At 38.0% G+C, this 17,638-nt stretch overlaps 1 protein-coding gene across 1 annotated transcript in view; it reads right to left on the reverse strand.

Annotated features, from left to right (window-relative positions):
* Nucleotides 1-5,060, reverse strand: part of LOC138694611 (cartilage matrix protein-like) — a 15,422-nt gene extending 10,362 nt beyond the window's left edge. The window contains exons 1-2 of the mRNA XM_069818528.1: nucleotides 4,970-5,060; nucleotides 126-371 (exon numbers count right to left, since the gene is read on the reverse strand). Of these exons, the coding sequence (XP_069674629.1) occupies nucleotides 126-371; nucleotides 4,970-4,982 (259 nt within the window). The 5' untranslated portion in view covers nucleotides 4,983-5,060. The remainder of the gene's footprint in view (nucleotides 1-125; nucleotides 372-4,969) is intronic.
* Nucleotides 5,061-17,638: the final 12,578 nt, after the last annotated feature.

Here is a 17,638-nt window from a genome sequence, read left to right on the forward strand (position 1 = left end):
TAAGGCGTAGCTCAGTGGTCAGGGCGCTTGGTACGTAGAACCAAGGACCCGGGTTCGATCCCCGGCGCCGGAGCGAATTTTTCTCCTCAAATATTAATCTTCAAGAAAGGGTTAAGATGACCTACGTTTATCGCAGTTGGCGTCATCAGGGTCGTCGCAGTCGTTGAGTTTGACGCTGAAGTGTAGCCCGGCAGGGCACAGCATCAGTTCAGGTTTGCCGTACACGCACATGTAGTACTGCGAACAGTTAACTGGGTGAGGTACTGTTTCACTTCCAGTTATGGTTGGGCATTTTACGTCAGGTGTAGTAGGTACCCCGGCGTGGACAAGTAGCACGGCAGACGCCACAATGGCGATCCTTAGCCAGACTTCTATATGTACAACACAGAAAATAAAGAATTAATAATTTACAGGTCTTTAAAAATAGCCAGAACTGCTACAGGCCATTCGTTATCTTGTGAAAACAAATGCAGGCGTGCGATGTAGTTCATAATAAGAACTTTACGTTGGGGATTAGTTTGATAGCTAGCTGCAAGCGAAGAGGGAAGCTTCCCACTCCACTTTCTTCTTCCTCTCACGCGCAATTTGTTTCCACAAGGTAATGAATAGTCTGTAGAAATTGTTAGAATTCAGTCAATAAATGTGAGTGAATGAGTGACTGAGTGAGTGAGTGAGTCAGTCAGTGTACTCTGCAATCAGCCAGCTCAGTCAGTGTCCAGCCACTCAGTCTGCCAGCTGACAAATTAAATGTCTAGTCAGCCTTCAAGCCCACTCATCAGCAGCCACTGTTTCTCCTGTCCGTCGGCCAGTCAATCAGTCCACTCACTGTCCCATCATCCAGCCCAGCAACAGTGTTGCCGACTCCAATTTGCGAAAAACCACTGCACGCTTACAAAAACTCACCAAATATGTCATAAAACACACCAGAGTTTCGTTCCTATAGATTTTTTTGCACTTAATTGTTAAATAATGTGCAGATGAGATATAATAGCATGAATAATTATTAAAAATTATAACAATATACAGCACTCCGTCTTAGTGCAGCCCTAATTTCAAAACTTACTGAAATTCCCATCCTATTTCTAGTTTTGGTTTAATGATAATACTTTGAATCCACTTCTGAATTTCACCAAGCACGACACACCCTAACATCGATAGCGCGAACTCGGTAATTCTTTTAACGGGTTTTTATTTGATACCTTTTTGTGCAGGAAAACTTTACAAGTAGTATGCTGAAATTGTTTCGTTTCATTAAGTTCATCACGCATCACTATACTTTAACGCTTTCAGTAAATTTTTGGGCCGTATTGAATTAAGAAAAACCTTAATTTGTTGTAGAACATAATTTAAACATAGTCTAGCAACATTTTTCAGTATTTCCATTTATTCATAAAGTCTTTTCAGCAGTTGCTTGATTGGAGGAAAAACGAAAGAAACGCGCTGTCATCGAAATAATTTCTCACTCTGTGCATTCAGACTTTGTTCTGTTTTCAGTTCCAGCCATTGGGTTGTTATGCGGTTAACTGCAGAGTACGTTGATAGACATCTAATATTGCAAGACAAGTATTTTGAAAAGATAATGGCCATCGTCGAAAGAGTCGTTTTATATGGAATGTGCCTTACAGATGTGTTTGAGAATTATTGTAAAAATCACTAAAATATTTCCACCGACATTAAAATAAACTAGTTTTTCCACTGCCTACCGTTTAACGAATTTTAGACACTGACAGAGGACTAAGAAAACTAGATTTAGTGGGTAAACCACTGCCCAGCAACCGTCAGCCAGTCAGCAAGTCAGCTAGTTTCCCACTCCTCAGATGTCTTTATACATCTAACCTTGGAACTAACGGGCCAGGCTTCAAATCCTGGTTAGAATAAGTCACCTGGTTGAGGTTATTTTTCGGGATTTTTCCTTAATCCATTGAGAGCAAATGCTGAGTAACTTTCGGAGTTGGACTCTGGACTCATCCAGCTAGCATTATCACCTTCATCTTACTCGGACGCTAGATAACCATAGCAGTAGATAAAGCGTCGTAAAATAACCAACTAAAAAAGGAAAAAAAAAATTATCCAGCCGATCTGTCGGTCGTGCACTTTCCGTCAATTTAATTACTCGTACACCAAATATGGCATTATTGAGTAGGGTGAAACTTACAAAATTTCTTTATATCCTCTATTTTTTACAAGGAAGAATGATAAAAAAAACTGCTCAAAAACCCATTCACTACCCTTCTAAACTCATCGTTTCTGAATTTAAAATCTATAAGATTGAACTATTATATAAATATACCATACATTATCGAAGTATTATAATACATATCGCAAAGATTATGTACCATTTACTTGTATTTGCAGTAGTAGATGTAACGTTAATTTACCATTAAAAGAGTAAACATTTTTCACAAAGGCAGGCTTAAAAGACAGTATTAATCTAAGATCAAGATTGTATTATAACTTCATAATCAAAATGCATCTTAAATTTTCAATATTTTCCGTTATTAATTTCAATACAAATTAAATATCCACTTATAAATGATATTTAAATTGATTCTATTTATAATACTTTTTATTTTACTATTTTTATTTACTTTTTGTTTTGTTTTTATACAAGGTAGAAGTGAAATAACCTGCACATTTTCAGTGCGAATAGTTCATGTTGTATGTAACAAAAAAGTGTAATACCACATTGATGGTAAGCTCATAGTTTTCTCAGAAAAAATGTTTTTTTCCAAAATGTTTAACACCCTCTTATTCGGTAATTATTGCGAGTAAGATAGTGAATTTTGTTAATATCGATAGAAAATCTAATAAAGAATCATTTATCCCTCTGGCATATTTAAACAGCGTGGATGGTGTAAATTTAATTTAAAAACTACTAATTGCAAACCATTCAACGATTCAAACAGATTGCAATGTTATGGCCAGAGAGTTAAGCGCGAGGTAATTTATGTACGAAGACAGACCTGACTTCGTTGACCTCTTACATCTGTATTACAAGAAGAAAGAAGACTATGTTAGTTGCGATGTTGCCAGACTGTTGAAACTTCCAACTTAATTTTCTAATTAACCGTACATTTAATCACAAAACATAATAAGGGTTTTCTATTCCTTTATGTACCCTGTCGTCCCTTTCATTCTACAGGATTATTTCACTTCCACCCTGTTGTTATTGTTTAGTCAACTATCCGAAGACAGGTTTGAACCTCATAAGTAACACCAATAAGGCATCACTAATGAGACAACTAGGCCAGGAGATAACGGGGTAGGGTGGTCAGTTCCTTTCCCTCTCCAATGCATACATCGCCGATTAACTACATATTCCACTAATCAGACAACAGATGCATACAAGCAATTGGACGGTGATTAGCAATAGTGATCCAAGTGCTAAAAACCTGTTTCGAGATATTGGCCATTGAAATAAATCTGTTTTTTATAAAACATTTTATGCAAAAATTATTATAACATTCATAAATTAATATTTCAAAGCAAAATAAATAAGTGGATTTTATGCAATAAACGAATTTTTGCTTATAAATAGCAGCAAAATTCAGATATCGCATTCTTGATTTTTTCCGAGTTAAATTAGCCTGCCATCAACAGATATGTGCAAATATCTAATTTTTTTCTAATTGTCGGTTAGTCTATTATTGCGTAACTTCGTCCAATTGTTCTTCCTCCGACACATATCGTCAAGTGAGATGTACTGGCTGATAATAGATATACATATCAGTCAGAACCTCAATTAGAGGTGGATTTTTATGTATTTACTTTTGTGTATCTTGTAAGTGGAGCTACACTCTAACACGTAATTTGCTTATACGGATATTCCTGATTCTTTACATCTTCTATGCAATTTAGTATAAATAAATATCAAATTCGACTAGTCTTCCTTCCGTCCGTCGGTCGGTAAATTTTCCATTCGGTTCGTAACTGTCCAATAGCTCGGTCAAATTTCAGTCAGGAGTAGGTTGGCCATTCAGTGTCCTGTCATTCCGATCGTCCAATCAATCACGGAGTCGATTGCTAAGCCAAATAGCCGATTGATTTAGCCATAAAGCCAAACCAGGCCATATAGTTGAATCGATGAGCCGTGCAGTGAAGTGGATCGGCCGTGCAGTGAAGTCGATCGGTTATGCAGTGCCGTGCAGTGAAGTCGATCGGTTTTGCAGTGCCATGCAGTGAAGTCGATCGGTTTTGCAGTGCCGTGCAGTGAAGTCGATCGGTTTTGCAGTGCCATGCAGTGAAGTCGATCGGTTTTGCAGTGTCATGCAGTGAAGTCGATCGGCTGTGCAGTGCCGTGCAGTGAAGTCGATCGGTTTTTCAGTGCCATGCAGTGAAGTCGATCGGTTTTGCAGTGCCGTGCAGTGAAGTCGATCGGTTTTGCAGTGCCATGCAGTGAAGTCGATCGGTTTTGCAGTGCCGTGCAGTGAAGTCGATCGGTTTTGCAGTGCCATGCAGTGAAGTCGATCGGTTTTGCAGTGCCGTGCAGTGAAGTCGATCGATTTTGCAGTGCCGTGCAGTGAAGTCGATCGGTTTTGCAGTAACGTGCAGTGAAGTCGATCGGTTTTGCAGTGCCATGCAGTGAAGTCGATCGGTTTTGCAGTGCCGTGCAGTGAAGTCGATCGGTTTTACAGAGCCATGCAATGAAGTCGATCGGTTTTACAGTGCCGTGCAGTGAAGTCGATCGGTTTTGCAGTGCCGTGCAGTGAAGTCGATCGGTTTTACAGTGCCGTGCAGTGAAGTCGATCGGCCGTGCAGTCAAATTGATAAGTCGGTGAATCATCCAGTCAGTCGAGTTAAATAATACGAATCATTGAGTGTTAAGTCTATCGGTTAGTTAACTTAGTGTAATAGACCTGTAAACTGAAAACTTAATCACATATTTGTACAGGAATCTGATATCAGAAATGGACTTTATAACATAGAAATAAAATCAAAATTATAACACTTATGGTTATTATCTACTCACTCTCACATTCCATGTCTGCGTCTTCCTCTTAACTCTGTTCAGAGATGAGTGGAGTGTCCAGAGGTCGACAGTGACTTTGCTTACATTATCCTGGAATGCAATAACGTGAGTTTAATTGAGATCAATTAACTTGAGGACCTCTTTTAAAAGGAAGATGCAGATATTTGTACACATTGTTTTTATTTTATTCTTCAGTCTGAACACTGAATAAACTCAAATGAAGTTAATGTCTTATTAAGTAGACGAAAGCTGTATGGACGTTCAAGGGCTAAATTGTTCTTTCCTTGATATTCCACATAGGATGAAACCTTAAAAAATACTACTGAAATTCTATGCTTGGATTTTAGACGCAGGTTATAAAATATGGAAAGAAAACGAATCTTGGGTACATTCTACTGAATTTGGAAATTAAATCATAAAATTGATTAACGTTCATTATTATCATCTGTATCGTCCTCGTCGTTGCCATCATGGTCACAGTCAAGAGCATAGACTACATTCACTCTTTAATCAAGTTTGTCTCTCCTAATTTCGATGAAACTAATATTTAATATGAAAAGTATATGAAATACCGAGCGGGCTAGCGGCGTGGTAGAGGGCTGGCCTTGCATTCGGGAGGTCCGGAGTTCGATCCCAAGGGCCGGCAATCCTAACTGAGGTTTTTCATGGTTTCTTCAGTTATTTCCAGGCCAAATACCGGGATTGTACCTCTTGAAAGTCCGGCCATGGACGGCGATCCTTCCCTTAATCCTTTCATATGTGTGAGTGAATGCTGTGTAATGTCTTAAATGTTTGTGTTGTATCGGAGGTGGCCCTGGCATTGAGCTGATGAGTTGATCCCTCATTCGGGGAGGCCCTTCATGTCCTTGTGTGGTCAATAAAGTATGTATGTGATCCATTAGATTAATTACTCTCCCGACAGGTCTCGGCTCTGTAAGGCTTGTGTGGCGTGGGTCGTATAAATGTACCTAAAAGGGAGAGGTTAAACTAAGGTAAAGAGAGAGAGAAAGTATACGAAATCATGACAATTATTTCTTTCATAATTAAGAGATGGTAGCACGAGATGTCGCGTGTCATGTCATATGAGGTCTCATCACTAGATGACACTGTGATGTATGGATTTCACACATAGAGCAATGTGAATTCAGTTGAGAGTTGACCGGCATGGAGTGCATCCATAGTACGAGTATGTAGTCGAAACACTACGGGATGGCAGTGTTTTTTATGTAACGACTCTCGCAACTGCAGAGGTTATATCAGCGTCCCCGGTGTGCCGGAATTTTGTCCGGCAGGAGTTCTTTACATGCCAGTAAATCCACTGACATGAGCCTGTCGCATTTAAATACACTTAAATGCCATCGACCTGAGCCGGGATCGAACCCGCAACCTCGAGCACAGAAGGCCAGCGCTATACCAACTACGCTACCCAGGCCGACAGGATGACAGTGTGGTATGGTTATCGCATAAAGAGTGAAATTGCGTGTTAAGCGTAATGCAGCTGTGAGTCGACCGCTATGCAGAGTGGATGTCAACCAATGAGCTTTTATGGTGGGTAAGTGTGCTGTAATGCTATTCCAACTACCGTAACAAACACGATTAGCATGACGCTGTATCGTTTATGGATGTTTGATCGCCATCATACCTTATCCTAACTCCCAAGTATACATACTGACCTTTCAAGTAGCACATACACATTCCCTGATTTTTGAAGTAGCATATTTCAAAATTTCGAATCGTGCGCTCATTCTTAAAAAAAAAGTTGCCATGACTCATGCCCTAACCCTCGAATTAACCTAAGATTTTTTCTTTATGGAAACTACTGTTATAACAATTAATATATTACATTCCTTACGAAATTGACTATTTTTATATTATAACCAGTAACGTAAGAAAATAAGATAGATGGCTAAATTTTCATATATCATAGCAAGTCTATCCAGAAAGTGTATTCGACTATCTTAATATTGAAAGAAAATAAACGTAGTATATGTAGAACAATGGCGCCTTCGGCCAAATTTTAAGTACTCTGCTTTTGACCTCACACATCTATCCTTGAATCAATACGAAAGAGTGAGCGATGACATTTTATGCAAAATATACAAGTTGTGGATATAATTTAGCTTAATTAATGTTGACCAGTATATTAAAAGTCTTACTCTTAAGTCCCATAGGATATGATCAGTCAAATCATACATAATACGTATGAAAACGATTTAGATTCAAACATGTGAGTGATCAGTTCTATATGAAATTTGATGCATACATTTACATAGAATATAAAGCAAATATACACTACCGGTCAAAAGTTTTCGATCACCTATCACAACTATGGATTTGTGGTTAAAACAGGGATTTCGTTTTGAATATTCTATTATATCATAAGGCTAGAGAGAGAAAATATTTATTTTGTTGGTCTATTTAGTTTTTCCGATGTGTTTGTATATTGAAATAAAGTATACAGGGTGTTTAAAAATACGGGGCATAATTTCAGGTATTTCCCACATGTAGACAATCAAAATAGTTCAATACAACATGTGTCCGGAAATGCTTTATTTCCGAGTTATGGCCTTCACAACATTGAAATTCACCGGAACGTTTTTCTTTACGCAGGTCGTTGTCATTACAGAAGATGTCCGCCTCCTGCTTGAATACAGACCTCACATCGATGTCTCATTGACCTGCGAACACGGTCCCAAACTCCAGGAGTATTGCGTATGTCCTCAGAACATGCCACAATTCGATTCCGAAGGGATTCCAAATCAGGCACCGGAGACGAATAAACCAATGATTTTAAATGGCCCCACAAGTAGAAATCGAGAGGGTTCAGATCAGGTGAGCGTGGAGGCCAAGCAATTGGGCCACCTCTACCTATCCATCGATCAGGAAACCTTCGATCCAAGACCGGCGAGCCGTACGACTGAAGTGTGCAGGAGCGCCATCATGTGTTGACGATTGATCAGTGGAGTGTCTTCTAAAACATGAGGTATGGTGTTTTCCAGGAAGTTTGTTTACGCCTGCCCAGTAAATCTGTTTATAAGTACATGGGGTCCAACTAATCGATCACCAATGATACCGGCCCACATGTTGAGGGAGAACCGCACCTGGTGATGAGATGGAACAGTTGCACGTGGGTTTTCATACGCCCATACATGCTGATTGTGGAAATTTGTTATGCCATCTCGTGTGAACTGTGCTTCATCTGTAAATAATACTAAGGCAGGAAAGTTCGGATTTACACCACACTGCTGCAAGAACCACTGACAGAACCTAACTCGTGCAGGGTAATCTGCTGGTGACAGGGCCTGTACACGTTGCAAATGATAAGGATACAATTTATACTCTTTCAACAGTCTCCAGACAGTCGTATGAGGAACATTGACTTGCAACGCTACCCTTCGTGTGCTGATAGAAGGCGTCATTTTGACAGCCTCCAGAATCTCCTCCTGTACTTCTGGAGTTGTAGATCTTGGTCGTCCCCTTCCCAAACCAGGAAAGTTAAATTTTCCATACTCGCACAGACGGTAATGGAGACGTACAATACTATAACATACTCATAATTCAAATCAATTGGCCATATCAATATCCCGATACAGTCTCACAAAGAGTGTATACATTTTTTGGCGCACTCTGTATTTCCCACAGAATCTGAGACATTTGTCATACCTTGCGATCAATTTTTGTCCTTCGTAGAGTCTTCCCATCTGGACATTGTCGCTGTGGGTACCTCTCCTGGTACAAACGACGAGCCAGCGCAGCATTGCCGTCCGCCTTACCGTACATGAAGTGTATCTCTGCCAGCTCTTGATTTGAATACATGTCGCACAGTCTAACGCCTACACAACACTGAATGTAACCTTCGCCTCGGAATGAACTGTCAGAGAGCCCTCTTAATGTCTCCTTTGACGGCAACGATCTGCGGAAAGAAAAACGTTCCGGTGAATTTCAATGTTGTGATGGCCATAACTCGGAAATAAAGCATTTTCGGACACATGTTGTAATGAACTATTTTGATTGTCTACATGTGGGAAATACATATCTAAAATTATGCCCCGTATTTTTTAAACACACTGTATAGTTGAATAATTTCGAGGGAAAAATTGTTCCGGAGCCGGGTATCGAACCCGGGACCTTTGGTTTAACGTACCAACGCTCTACCACTGAGCTATCCGGGAACTCTAACCGACACCGATCCAATTCTTCCCTCTATATCCACAGACCTCAAAGTGGGCTGACAACCGTCAAACAACCAACTTCGAGTGCACACTAACTCCGTGCGACTTAAATTGTGGTTTTCTGTTAACGAACAGTGACGTGTATTATGCAAATCAAGATTTCAGGTATAACTCCCTATAAAGTTGATTTGAATAATTTCGAGGGAAAAATTGTTCCGGAGCCGGGTATCGAACCCGGGACCTTTGGTTTAACGTACCAACGCTCTACCACTGAGCTACCCGGGAACTCTAACCGACACCGATCCAATTCTTCCCTCTATATCCACAGACCTCAAAGTGGGCTGACAACCGTCAAACAACCAACTTCGAGTGCACACTAACTCCGTGTGACTTAAATTGTGGTTTTCTGTTAACGAACAGTGACGTGTATTATGCAAATCAAGATTTCAGGTATAACTCCCTGTAAAGTTGATTTGAATAATTTCGAGGGAAAAATTGTTCCGGAGCCGGGTATCGAACCCGGGACCTTTGGTTTAACGTACCAACGCTCTACCACTGAGCTACCCGGGAACTCTAACCGACACCGATCCAATTCTTCCCTCTATATCCACAGACCTCAAAGTGGGCTGACAACCGTCAAGCAACCAACTTCGAGTGCACACTAACTCCGTGTGACTTAAATTGTGGTTTTCTGTTAACGAACAGTGACGTGTATTATGCAAATCAAGATTTCAGGTATAACTCCCTGTAAAGTTGATTTGAAATTATTCACATACCCACCATAAAAGCTCCATTCGGCACGGCGGTCGACTCACAGCTACATTACGCTTAACGCGTAACTTCACTCTTGTAACCATGATGGAAACGACGAGGACGATACAGATGATAATAATGAACATGAATCAATTTTATGATTTCGCTTATGCCCCTAATTTTCGTACTTTGTCCTAACATGTCATTAGTAATTTAAGCATCTCGTAAAAATAATTCAAGTTATATTATGTTCCCTGACTATACCTTTGTACTAAACACATCTTAAACGAGTTATGCAGCTTATCTTTTACGTAGCCCACGCGCAACATGATAAAATATTTTTCAAAATCAGGAACACTTGAATAAGCAATCAACAGTCCATAATAACATGATGATATGTTGATATCTTAGGACGCTGGAAATAACACTCCAGAAAAGTACTTCGCATGCTCATTCAAGTCTTGTAAGCTGGTACTTTGGAATATATCGAATATTTAAAACAAAACACTGACACAATAATAGTTAGTAAATATTTTTATCGGCCACCACCTAATAAAATAGCCTGTTGTTATGTTGACATTTATATAATATTATTCTTCAGATTCATGTCACTCTTGTCAGAAACAACGAATGGACATTTCCATTTTTTTTTAGTCACGAGTGACAAGTGACTTCTGTGAACTTTTACCCACTCGTTGTTCCTAGCAACATTAACATGACTCTTTTTTTTTTAATAATTTATTGATCAATTAGCGCATTTAGCGCTATACAGCTCATTTCTAAATAAAATATAAATACAATACATTACACTGAATTGGGGGCAGCCTAGATTGGGCTCCTCAATGAACAAAAATAATTGTTAATAAATAATTATTTACATAGGTTGGTGTGATGATAAATTTTTATTATAATATGAGATCCATTGGAAGTCGGCTCTTGATTCTGGTGGGAAATGTGGACTTCCTTCCGAGAGAGTAGTGGATGGCGCCTGTAACATTTTCTAGGTTGTTATAGAACTTCTTAGCTTGTGAATGAATAAACTGTTTGATTGTGTCAATACCAGTTTCTCTGTGTAGTTGGCTGTTACGGACAAACCAAGGAGAATTGAGTGAAATTAATAGGACTTTAGTTTGAAATGACTGGATGTGTTTAATTTCACTTATTGCAGCTCCTCCCCAGACAGGACAGGCATAAAGCAGTAGAGGTCGTAATAGAGATGTGTAAAGTAGCATGCAATTTTGTAGCTTTAGAGATGATTTCTTGTTTAGGAGCGGATATAATTTAGTGAGTCTTGAGTAGGCCAATTTAAGTTTGTTTTTGATATGATGTTTCCATGATAGACGGCGATCTAAGTGCACTCCAAGATATTTTACAGCTTCATCCTTTGGTTTCCACGGTATCACGTTGGTTGAAAGAACATGAATTTGAATGGTAAGTTACATATTAAATATTAAATATTTAATTATTATAATGTTTATTTATTACGAATATTTATTAAAAGATTGCAATGCACTTGTGAATAAAATATACTTTCACTCAATTGTACTGACATTGAATAATTGTTGTTTCAGTTAAGAGGAAATGAAGATATTAAAAAGCTGTTACTTTCACTTTTGAGATGTCTTATAAATTGAGAAGTTACATGTACAAGGGGCATTTACTTCTATAAGCCCTATTTATGTATAATGCATTCATTTTCTTGTACGTCTTAATCATGTTGCCCATCTTGTAAAATTTTGTTTCAATATCTCTAATACAGCGATCATGGCGACCGATACACAACGACATAGACTTTGTAAAGAACACACCAGCCGTTAATATAATATATACGTCACTGTAGGTACGTTAATAGAAAACCACAATTCAAGTCTCACAGAGTTTCTGTGCACTCAAAGTTGGGTTTCTGGCGCCTTGTCAGCCCACTTGAGTTGTGTGGATATAAAGGGAAAAATTGGGAGGTGTCGGGTGTAGTTCCTGGGTAGCTCAGTCGGTAGAGAGTTCGTGCGCTAAGCGCTGGGTCCCGGGATCGATACCTGGACCCGTAACAATTTTTCCCTTGAAATTATTCAAGTCTGCTTCACAGGGAGCCTTACCTGAAAGCTAGATTTGCATAGAGTGCTAATTATTTTTACTGAAAGATGATTTCTAATTACAGTTTTTACGAGATTCATGCAAATAAATCCTAGCTCACAATTTACAGTGTGCGATGGAATTGTATAAATCAATAAGAAGAAACTGTTCACTTAACTTACATGAATTCCACCAACTCTTTGAAATACATTCTTGAATATCTATTGCTCATTACCTTTTTGAACAACCCGTTGTCGCCATCCCGGCTGCAACGAGATGGAAACTTTTGGTCACGTGCTGGGATTCTGTCGAAAAACGGAGTTGCTGCGCAACAATCGACACCATAAGGCCAGGACCGGTATTGCTGATGTCCTCAAGCGTCGTGGATGGGAGGTACACGAGGAGATCCATTGCGTTTCATCCTTAGATTCGAACAGAAGAGCAGATACAGTATTGTAGCCAACCACAGGACTCAATCTAAGGGAATAGTTCTTGATCCTATAATCCGGTTTGAGAGGGATGCCCTGCAGGCACAACACGTTGATGAGAAGAAATCCATTTATGAGTCCTGCATCCCTTACCTAAGTGAGAAATATAACATTCCCACTAGTCAGTGGAGTGTTTCTTGTCTTTTGTTTGGTGCACGTGGCACACTTCCTAAATTCACATGTAATATTTTAAAAGCACTCGGAGTCCGATTTTTTGAAATTCAAAAAATTTTGTTGAATATTCTTCAGGATTCAATCCAAATATTACATTACCATTTATATTTTGGTCATTGATGATTCTATTGGGTTTGCATTTCTCTGGATTTTTTACTAAACAATTCCTGTCTTTATAAATTATTCTGTAGTGTTTTTATTCTGGATCTTTATGGTCACCCTCATTAAGGGCAGATTATTTTGTTTAAAAAATATTTACAATATATACATTCCATTAGCATTTCATTTAAATTCAGATTCTCCAGTACTGATTAGTTCATACACATCTCTGATTTCATTTTCTCCATTACCATCTTTGTTTGTGAAGTCCAATGTAGTTGTCGCATTTTTGCACATTTACATTGAAAGTTTGCTGCATTTTTTGAAGTCGAGTAGCAAAATGCCACAAATGCGGCTGTGGCTTAAACCCTGGTCTATAGACCTAATGAAATATGCTCCTGATATAATTTTCCTTTCTCCTGAAACTTGTATTAAAGATTTGTTGGTTACACCCTTATTCTGGAGAGATCTTCAATTATAGAAAATTGTTATTGTTAACCGAACTTGTCGCGTCGTCCTCGATGGTATCGCGTTTACTACGCTGGCATTGTTTTCTAGGTTTGCAGGTTCAAAACCTGATTGAGAGTGACGTATTTATTCGCTAGGCTTCCTCCGTGAGAAAAGTAAAGGTGTGGGTCTCTTGTAGTAGATTTATGCCACGAAAAGCAAATAAGATTACTAGGTATAAATTAATTATTTATTGATAACGCAAAATCAATAATATAAGCTAGAAATAATAATGGATTTAAAATTGATCCCTGTAAGATTCCATGTATAATACTGATAAATTCTGAGTAACTCTGTGACTATTTGGTAAATTTATTTACATTTTTCGTTTTCTATTTGATAAGTAAGATATAAACCAACCTAAGGCTTCAGCTTTAAAACCATATATTTTATTTTTAGCCAGTGTATTGTTATAAGCCTATTTATACTCCAAATGTATAAGAAAAGGCTGCACACAAATGGATAGACAGACAAATTGAAGGGTTCAGAGCCATAGTGGGCCAAGCGCCATTTATTAAAAACGGAGAAAGCAAGGGTTAAAGTTAAGCGAATACCATAGTTTAATGAAGATTGCCATATCATTTAGTTTTAATGTGTATAATTTATATTACTTGTTATATATTTCCATTGAATTATGGTAATAACTTCATTTTAACCCTTGTTTTCTACGGTTTTAGTAAATGGCGCTTGGCAAACTATGGTTCTGAACCCTTCAATTATAATCCAAAAATAAATATTTTTCATTACAAATTAGTGAAGAAAAGTATTTTTATGAACATTCCAAATTAAATTCCTGTAATTCAAGGCGTATTCAAATCAAACCCAGTCCAGCCGATTTATAATTTTATTGATTAAAATTCATAATAAAGTTTCACACATATATATTTCAAGTCACAGAATGTTAGTCTTTTCATTAATATAGCATATTATATCTTAATATTATTATAATAAAACCGTTTTAAGTGTTTTTAAAACTGTTTTATTATATTTAGTTTAAGATATTTTTCGTAATGAAGTATGATAGATACAGAAAGATTAGTCTTTAAGAATACACGAATGTATCAGATTTTCCTAGAAATATTCTCCATAGGCCATTCCACAGGCGTCCCACTGTGAGGGTAAGAGTCGGATAGTCAGCTGGATATACGAATGCAGTAGGTTTCCTAAGAAGTCTACGTAGCCTACAGTAGGCATTCATAAAAGTGTCCCATTCCATTATGCGGGGAAGTATCAGCGTAAAATGATGGCTTTTGCTTGAAACATTTCAGCACTGCGGTCTTCATTTCAACATCTGTGCTAAATCTACGTCCCGTTAGAGATTTTTTAAGGATACGAAGAAATGAAAGTCACGTGATGAGAAATCAAGGCTTTAAACGGGATGTTCCAGAGCCTTCTATTGTTAAGAATTGAATTACAAATAGCTGGTCTTTTTGGACGGATTTGGAATAACACTTGTCATGTTAACAGTCGCTGTTATCCACACACTCCTTGTGTACAGAACCAAATTCTTCTCGATCGCTCTACGTAAGGCTACTTTCATGTCACATAATACGTGATCAAACTTCAAGGGCAACAAACCGTAATGAGGCATAATGGTTTCATTTGATTATGCTTATGTTACTCTCTTTAAACTTTGTATGAGAAAGTGTATGGCTATATACCCTAGTGCAGCGGTTGCCAACCTTTTTCGACTCGCGAACCCCTTTCACAACGTTCTGAGTTGGGTGAACCACTGTCTTTTAAATACCGTATACATACAGTAGACATGCATAACATTTAATTCTAAGCAAAAGGTTTAATAACCTTAAATTAACTTAACCCTTAACGGTTAAAACCTATAGTTACGGCTTAAAAGTTACACAACGTGTAGGCCTAGTTGCAATAATAAATAAAAGTTTTCATTGTAATTACTCACTCTTCCTTGGAATTCAGTGCATGGCACAGAGCTTTGAAGTCAGGAACCACAGAAGTTAAATAAAGTCCCAAATCACTTTCAGCACAAAGCCTGTTTCTGTATTTATTTTTTAATTAGACATATGAAGAAAACAACTTTTCGCACAAATATGTGGATGAAAAAGGTAATAAAGCCGTTATGGCTTTATTCGCTAACACTGGGAACTCCTTTAAACTCAACCAAAAACCAATTAATGACAAAGATTTATAACTTTTCTGTAACTGAAAATCAGTGGAAATTTCAAGAAGCTGCTCTTTTTCATCTACGCTTAATGTGGATTCTAAAATTGTTGACTCTTCGAAGGGATTGCGAATCCAATTGGACATAGCAGGGAAATATTCTCTGAAGGTTTTTCCAAGTCCCTGCAAATGTTCTTTAACCATGTTCTTCACATTTTCGTCCAAAGAAAGATGATTTTCCACCAGGAAGTTGTGAAGGGTATCAAAGCACTCGGTTTGATTGCTATTGAAACACGTTTCCCAAAGTTAAGTTTTTTAATGAATGATACGATACGGTCTTGCACAATATAAACGTTTATATTTTACCCCTGGAGAGATACGTTTAAACTATTAATTTTTGAGAAAATGTCTGCCAAATAAGCTAAAGTCTGAAGCCAGATTTCATCTTCCATGCACTTTGCTTGGTGAAAGGCATGGCTGGTGAGAAAAACGTAAACTTCGTCTTTAAGCTCATACAGTCTGAAAATAGTTCTACCTTAAGATAGCCACCTAACTTCAGTGTGAGACAATAAACACTTATAAATGCTTTCCGTTTCCTCACAAAACACTGCAAAGATGCGGGAATTTGTAGGGCGAGCCTTAATAAAATTATTTTCACTGCATCGTCCAGCACACATTTTAATCCATCGGGCATGCGTTTAGAAACAAGAGCCTGTCTATGAATGCAACATTGTGTCCAAGAAACGTTCGGCGCTACCGATTTTACTTTGGCAACAAACCCAGCATAACACCCTGTCATAGATTTCGCACAGCGAGTCCAGTCTATTGAATTTTCGCGAAAGTATTCGCCGGTTAACTTAAATATATCTCCTCCCTTAGTTCTCTCTTTTAAGGGTTTGCAGAATAGTAGCTCCCCTTCTACAGGCACCCTTTTAATATAACGGACGAAAAGAAACAAAATAGCTAAATTGGCAACATCAGTCGATTCGTCAAGGTGAATCGCAAAAGAAGGACTGGCACGAACTCTTTCCAAAATTTCATTTTCGACATCATTTGCCATGTCTTTAATTTGGCGGTTGATCATATTGTCGGACAATGGTACCATATTGACTTTTTGTGAAAGATTCTCCAAGCATTCACTATACTACATCATTTATACATGGCCGCACTAAATCATCAGCTACTGAATGAGGTTTTGCAGTTTTAGCAATTCTGTAGCTAACGCGATAAGACGCTTCAAGAGCATTCTCATTGTCACTGTTTGCAGCGGATACAAAAGTAGTTAAATCATTTTTCCACTCGTTAGCTTTTCGTGTAAAAAAGTCAGCAGTTTTTTTTTACGCGGGTGGGGTGTTTAGTTTCTAAATGGCGTTTAAGTAGAGAAGGTTTCAGATTACTGTTAGCAAGAATGTCGCTACAAACAACACACTGTGGTCTTGGACAGTCCTTGTCACCTATATATGAAAATCCAAACCTAATGTAATTACCATCGTACATTCTTTTCTTTACAGACGGTTCACTTTAGTCGGATTAACACACATCACTAGAAGCTGAATGACTTGTTGACACAACACTAACTTGCGATTTTGTTAAACCCTTCTTCCCTTTCAAACTTCCACTTTTCAACCAGTTATCCATTTTAATGTGAACGGAAACGATTCTGATACACAACTGACAATTTACTGCATTTGCCACAAGGAAAGAAGAAGTAGGCTATTGTTGAAAATACAAAATTAAATATAAGTTTGTTGAAATTCCACATTAACATCCAAAATCAAAGGCCTGACCGCCATGTAACCGTTCCTTAGTCCGGTTGCGGTACTGTTGTTAGTATTGTTAGAACACAAAGAAGCTGGTAGACTAAATTTCCATTGTAGCGAAATCAAATGCATTCCTAACGTTGTTACATAACTGTAAATCAGGCATTCGCAGTAAATATTAATTTATTGTGGAATAATTGGATAAATTCCCGATGTTACACATACTGTAAGTAACAAGGGGCATTATAGGGTTGATTTAATTGAAATAAATAAATTAATAATAATAATAATAATAATAATAATAATAATATTAATACAAATCAAGATTTTCAGGTATAACTCCTTGTAAAGTTGATTTGAATAATTTCGAGGGAAAAATTGTTCCGGAGCCGGGTATCGAACCCGGGACCTTTGGTACGTTAAACCAAAGGTCCCGGGTTCGATACCCGGCTCCGGAACAATTTTTCCCTCGAAATTATTCATAATATTAATAGTTAGTATTATTGTACCGCC

Source organism: Periplaneta americana, chromosome 2 (assembly GCF_040183065.1).
Source record: "Periplaneta americana isolate PAMFEO1 chromosome 2, P.americana_PAMFEO1_priV1, whole genome shotgun sequence".
Lineage (NCBI taxonomy): Eukaryota > Metazoa > Arthropoda > Insecta > Blattodea > Blattidae > Periplaneta > Periplaneta americana.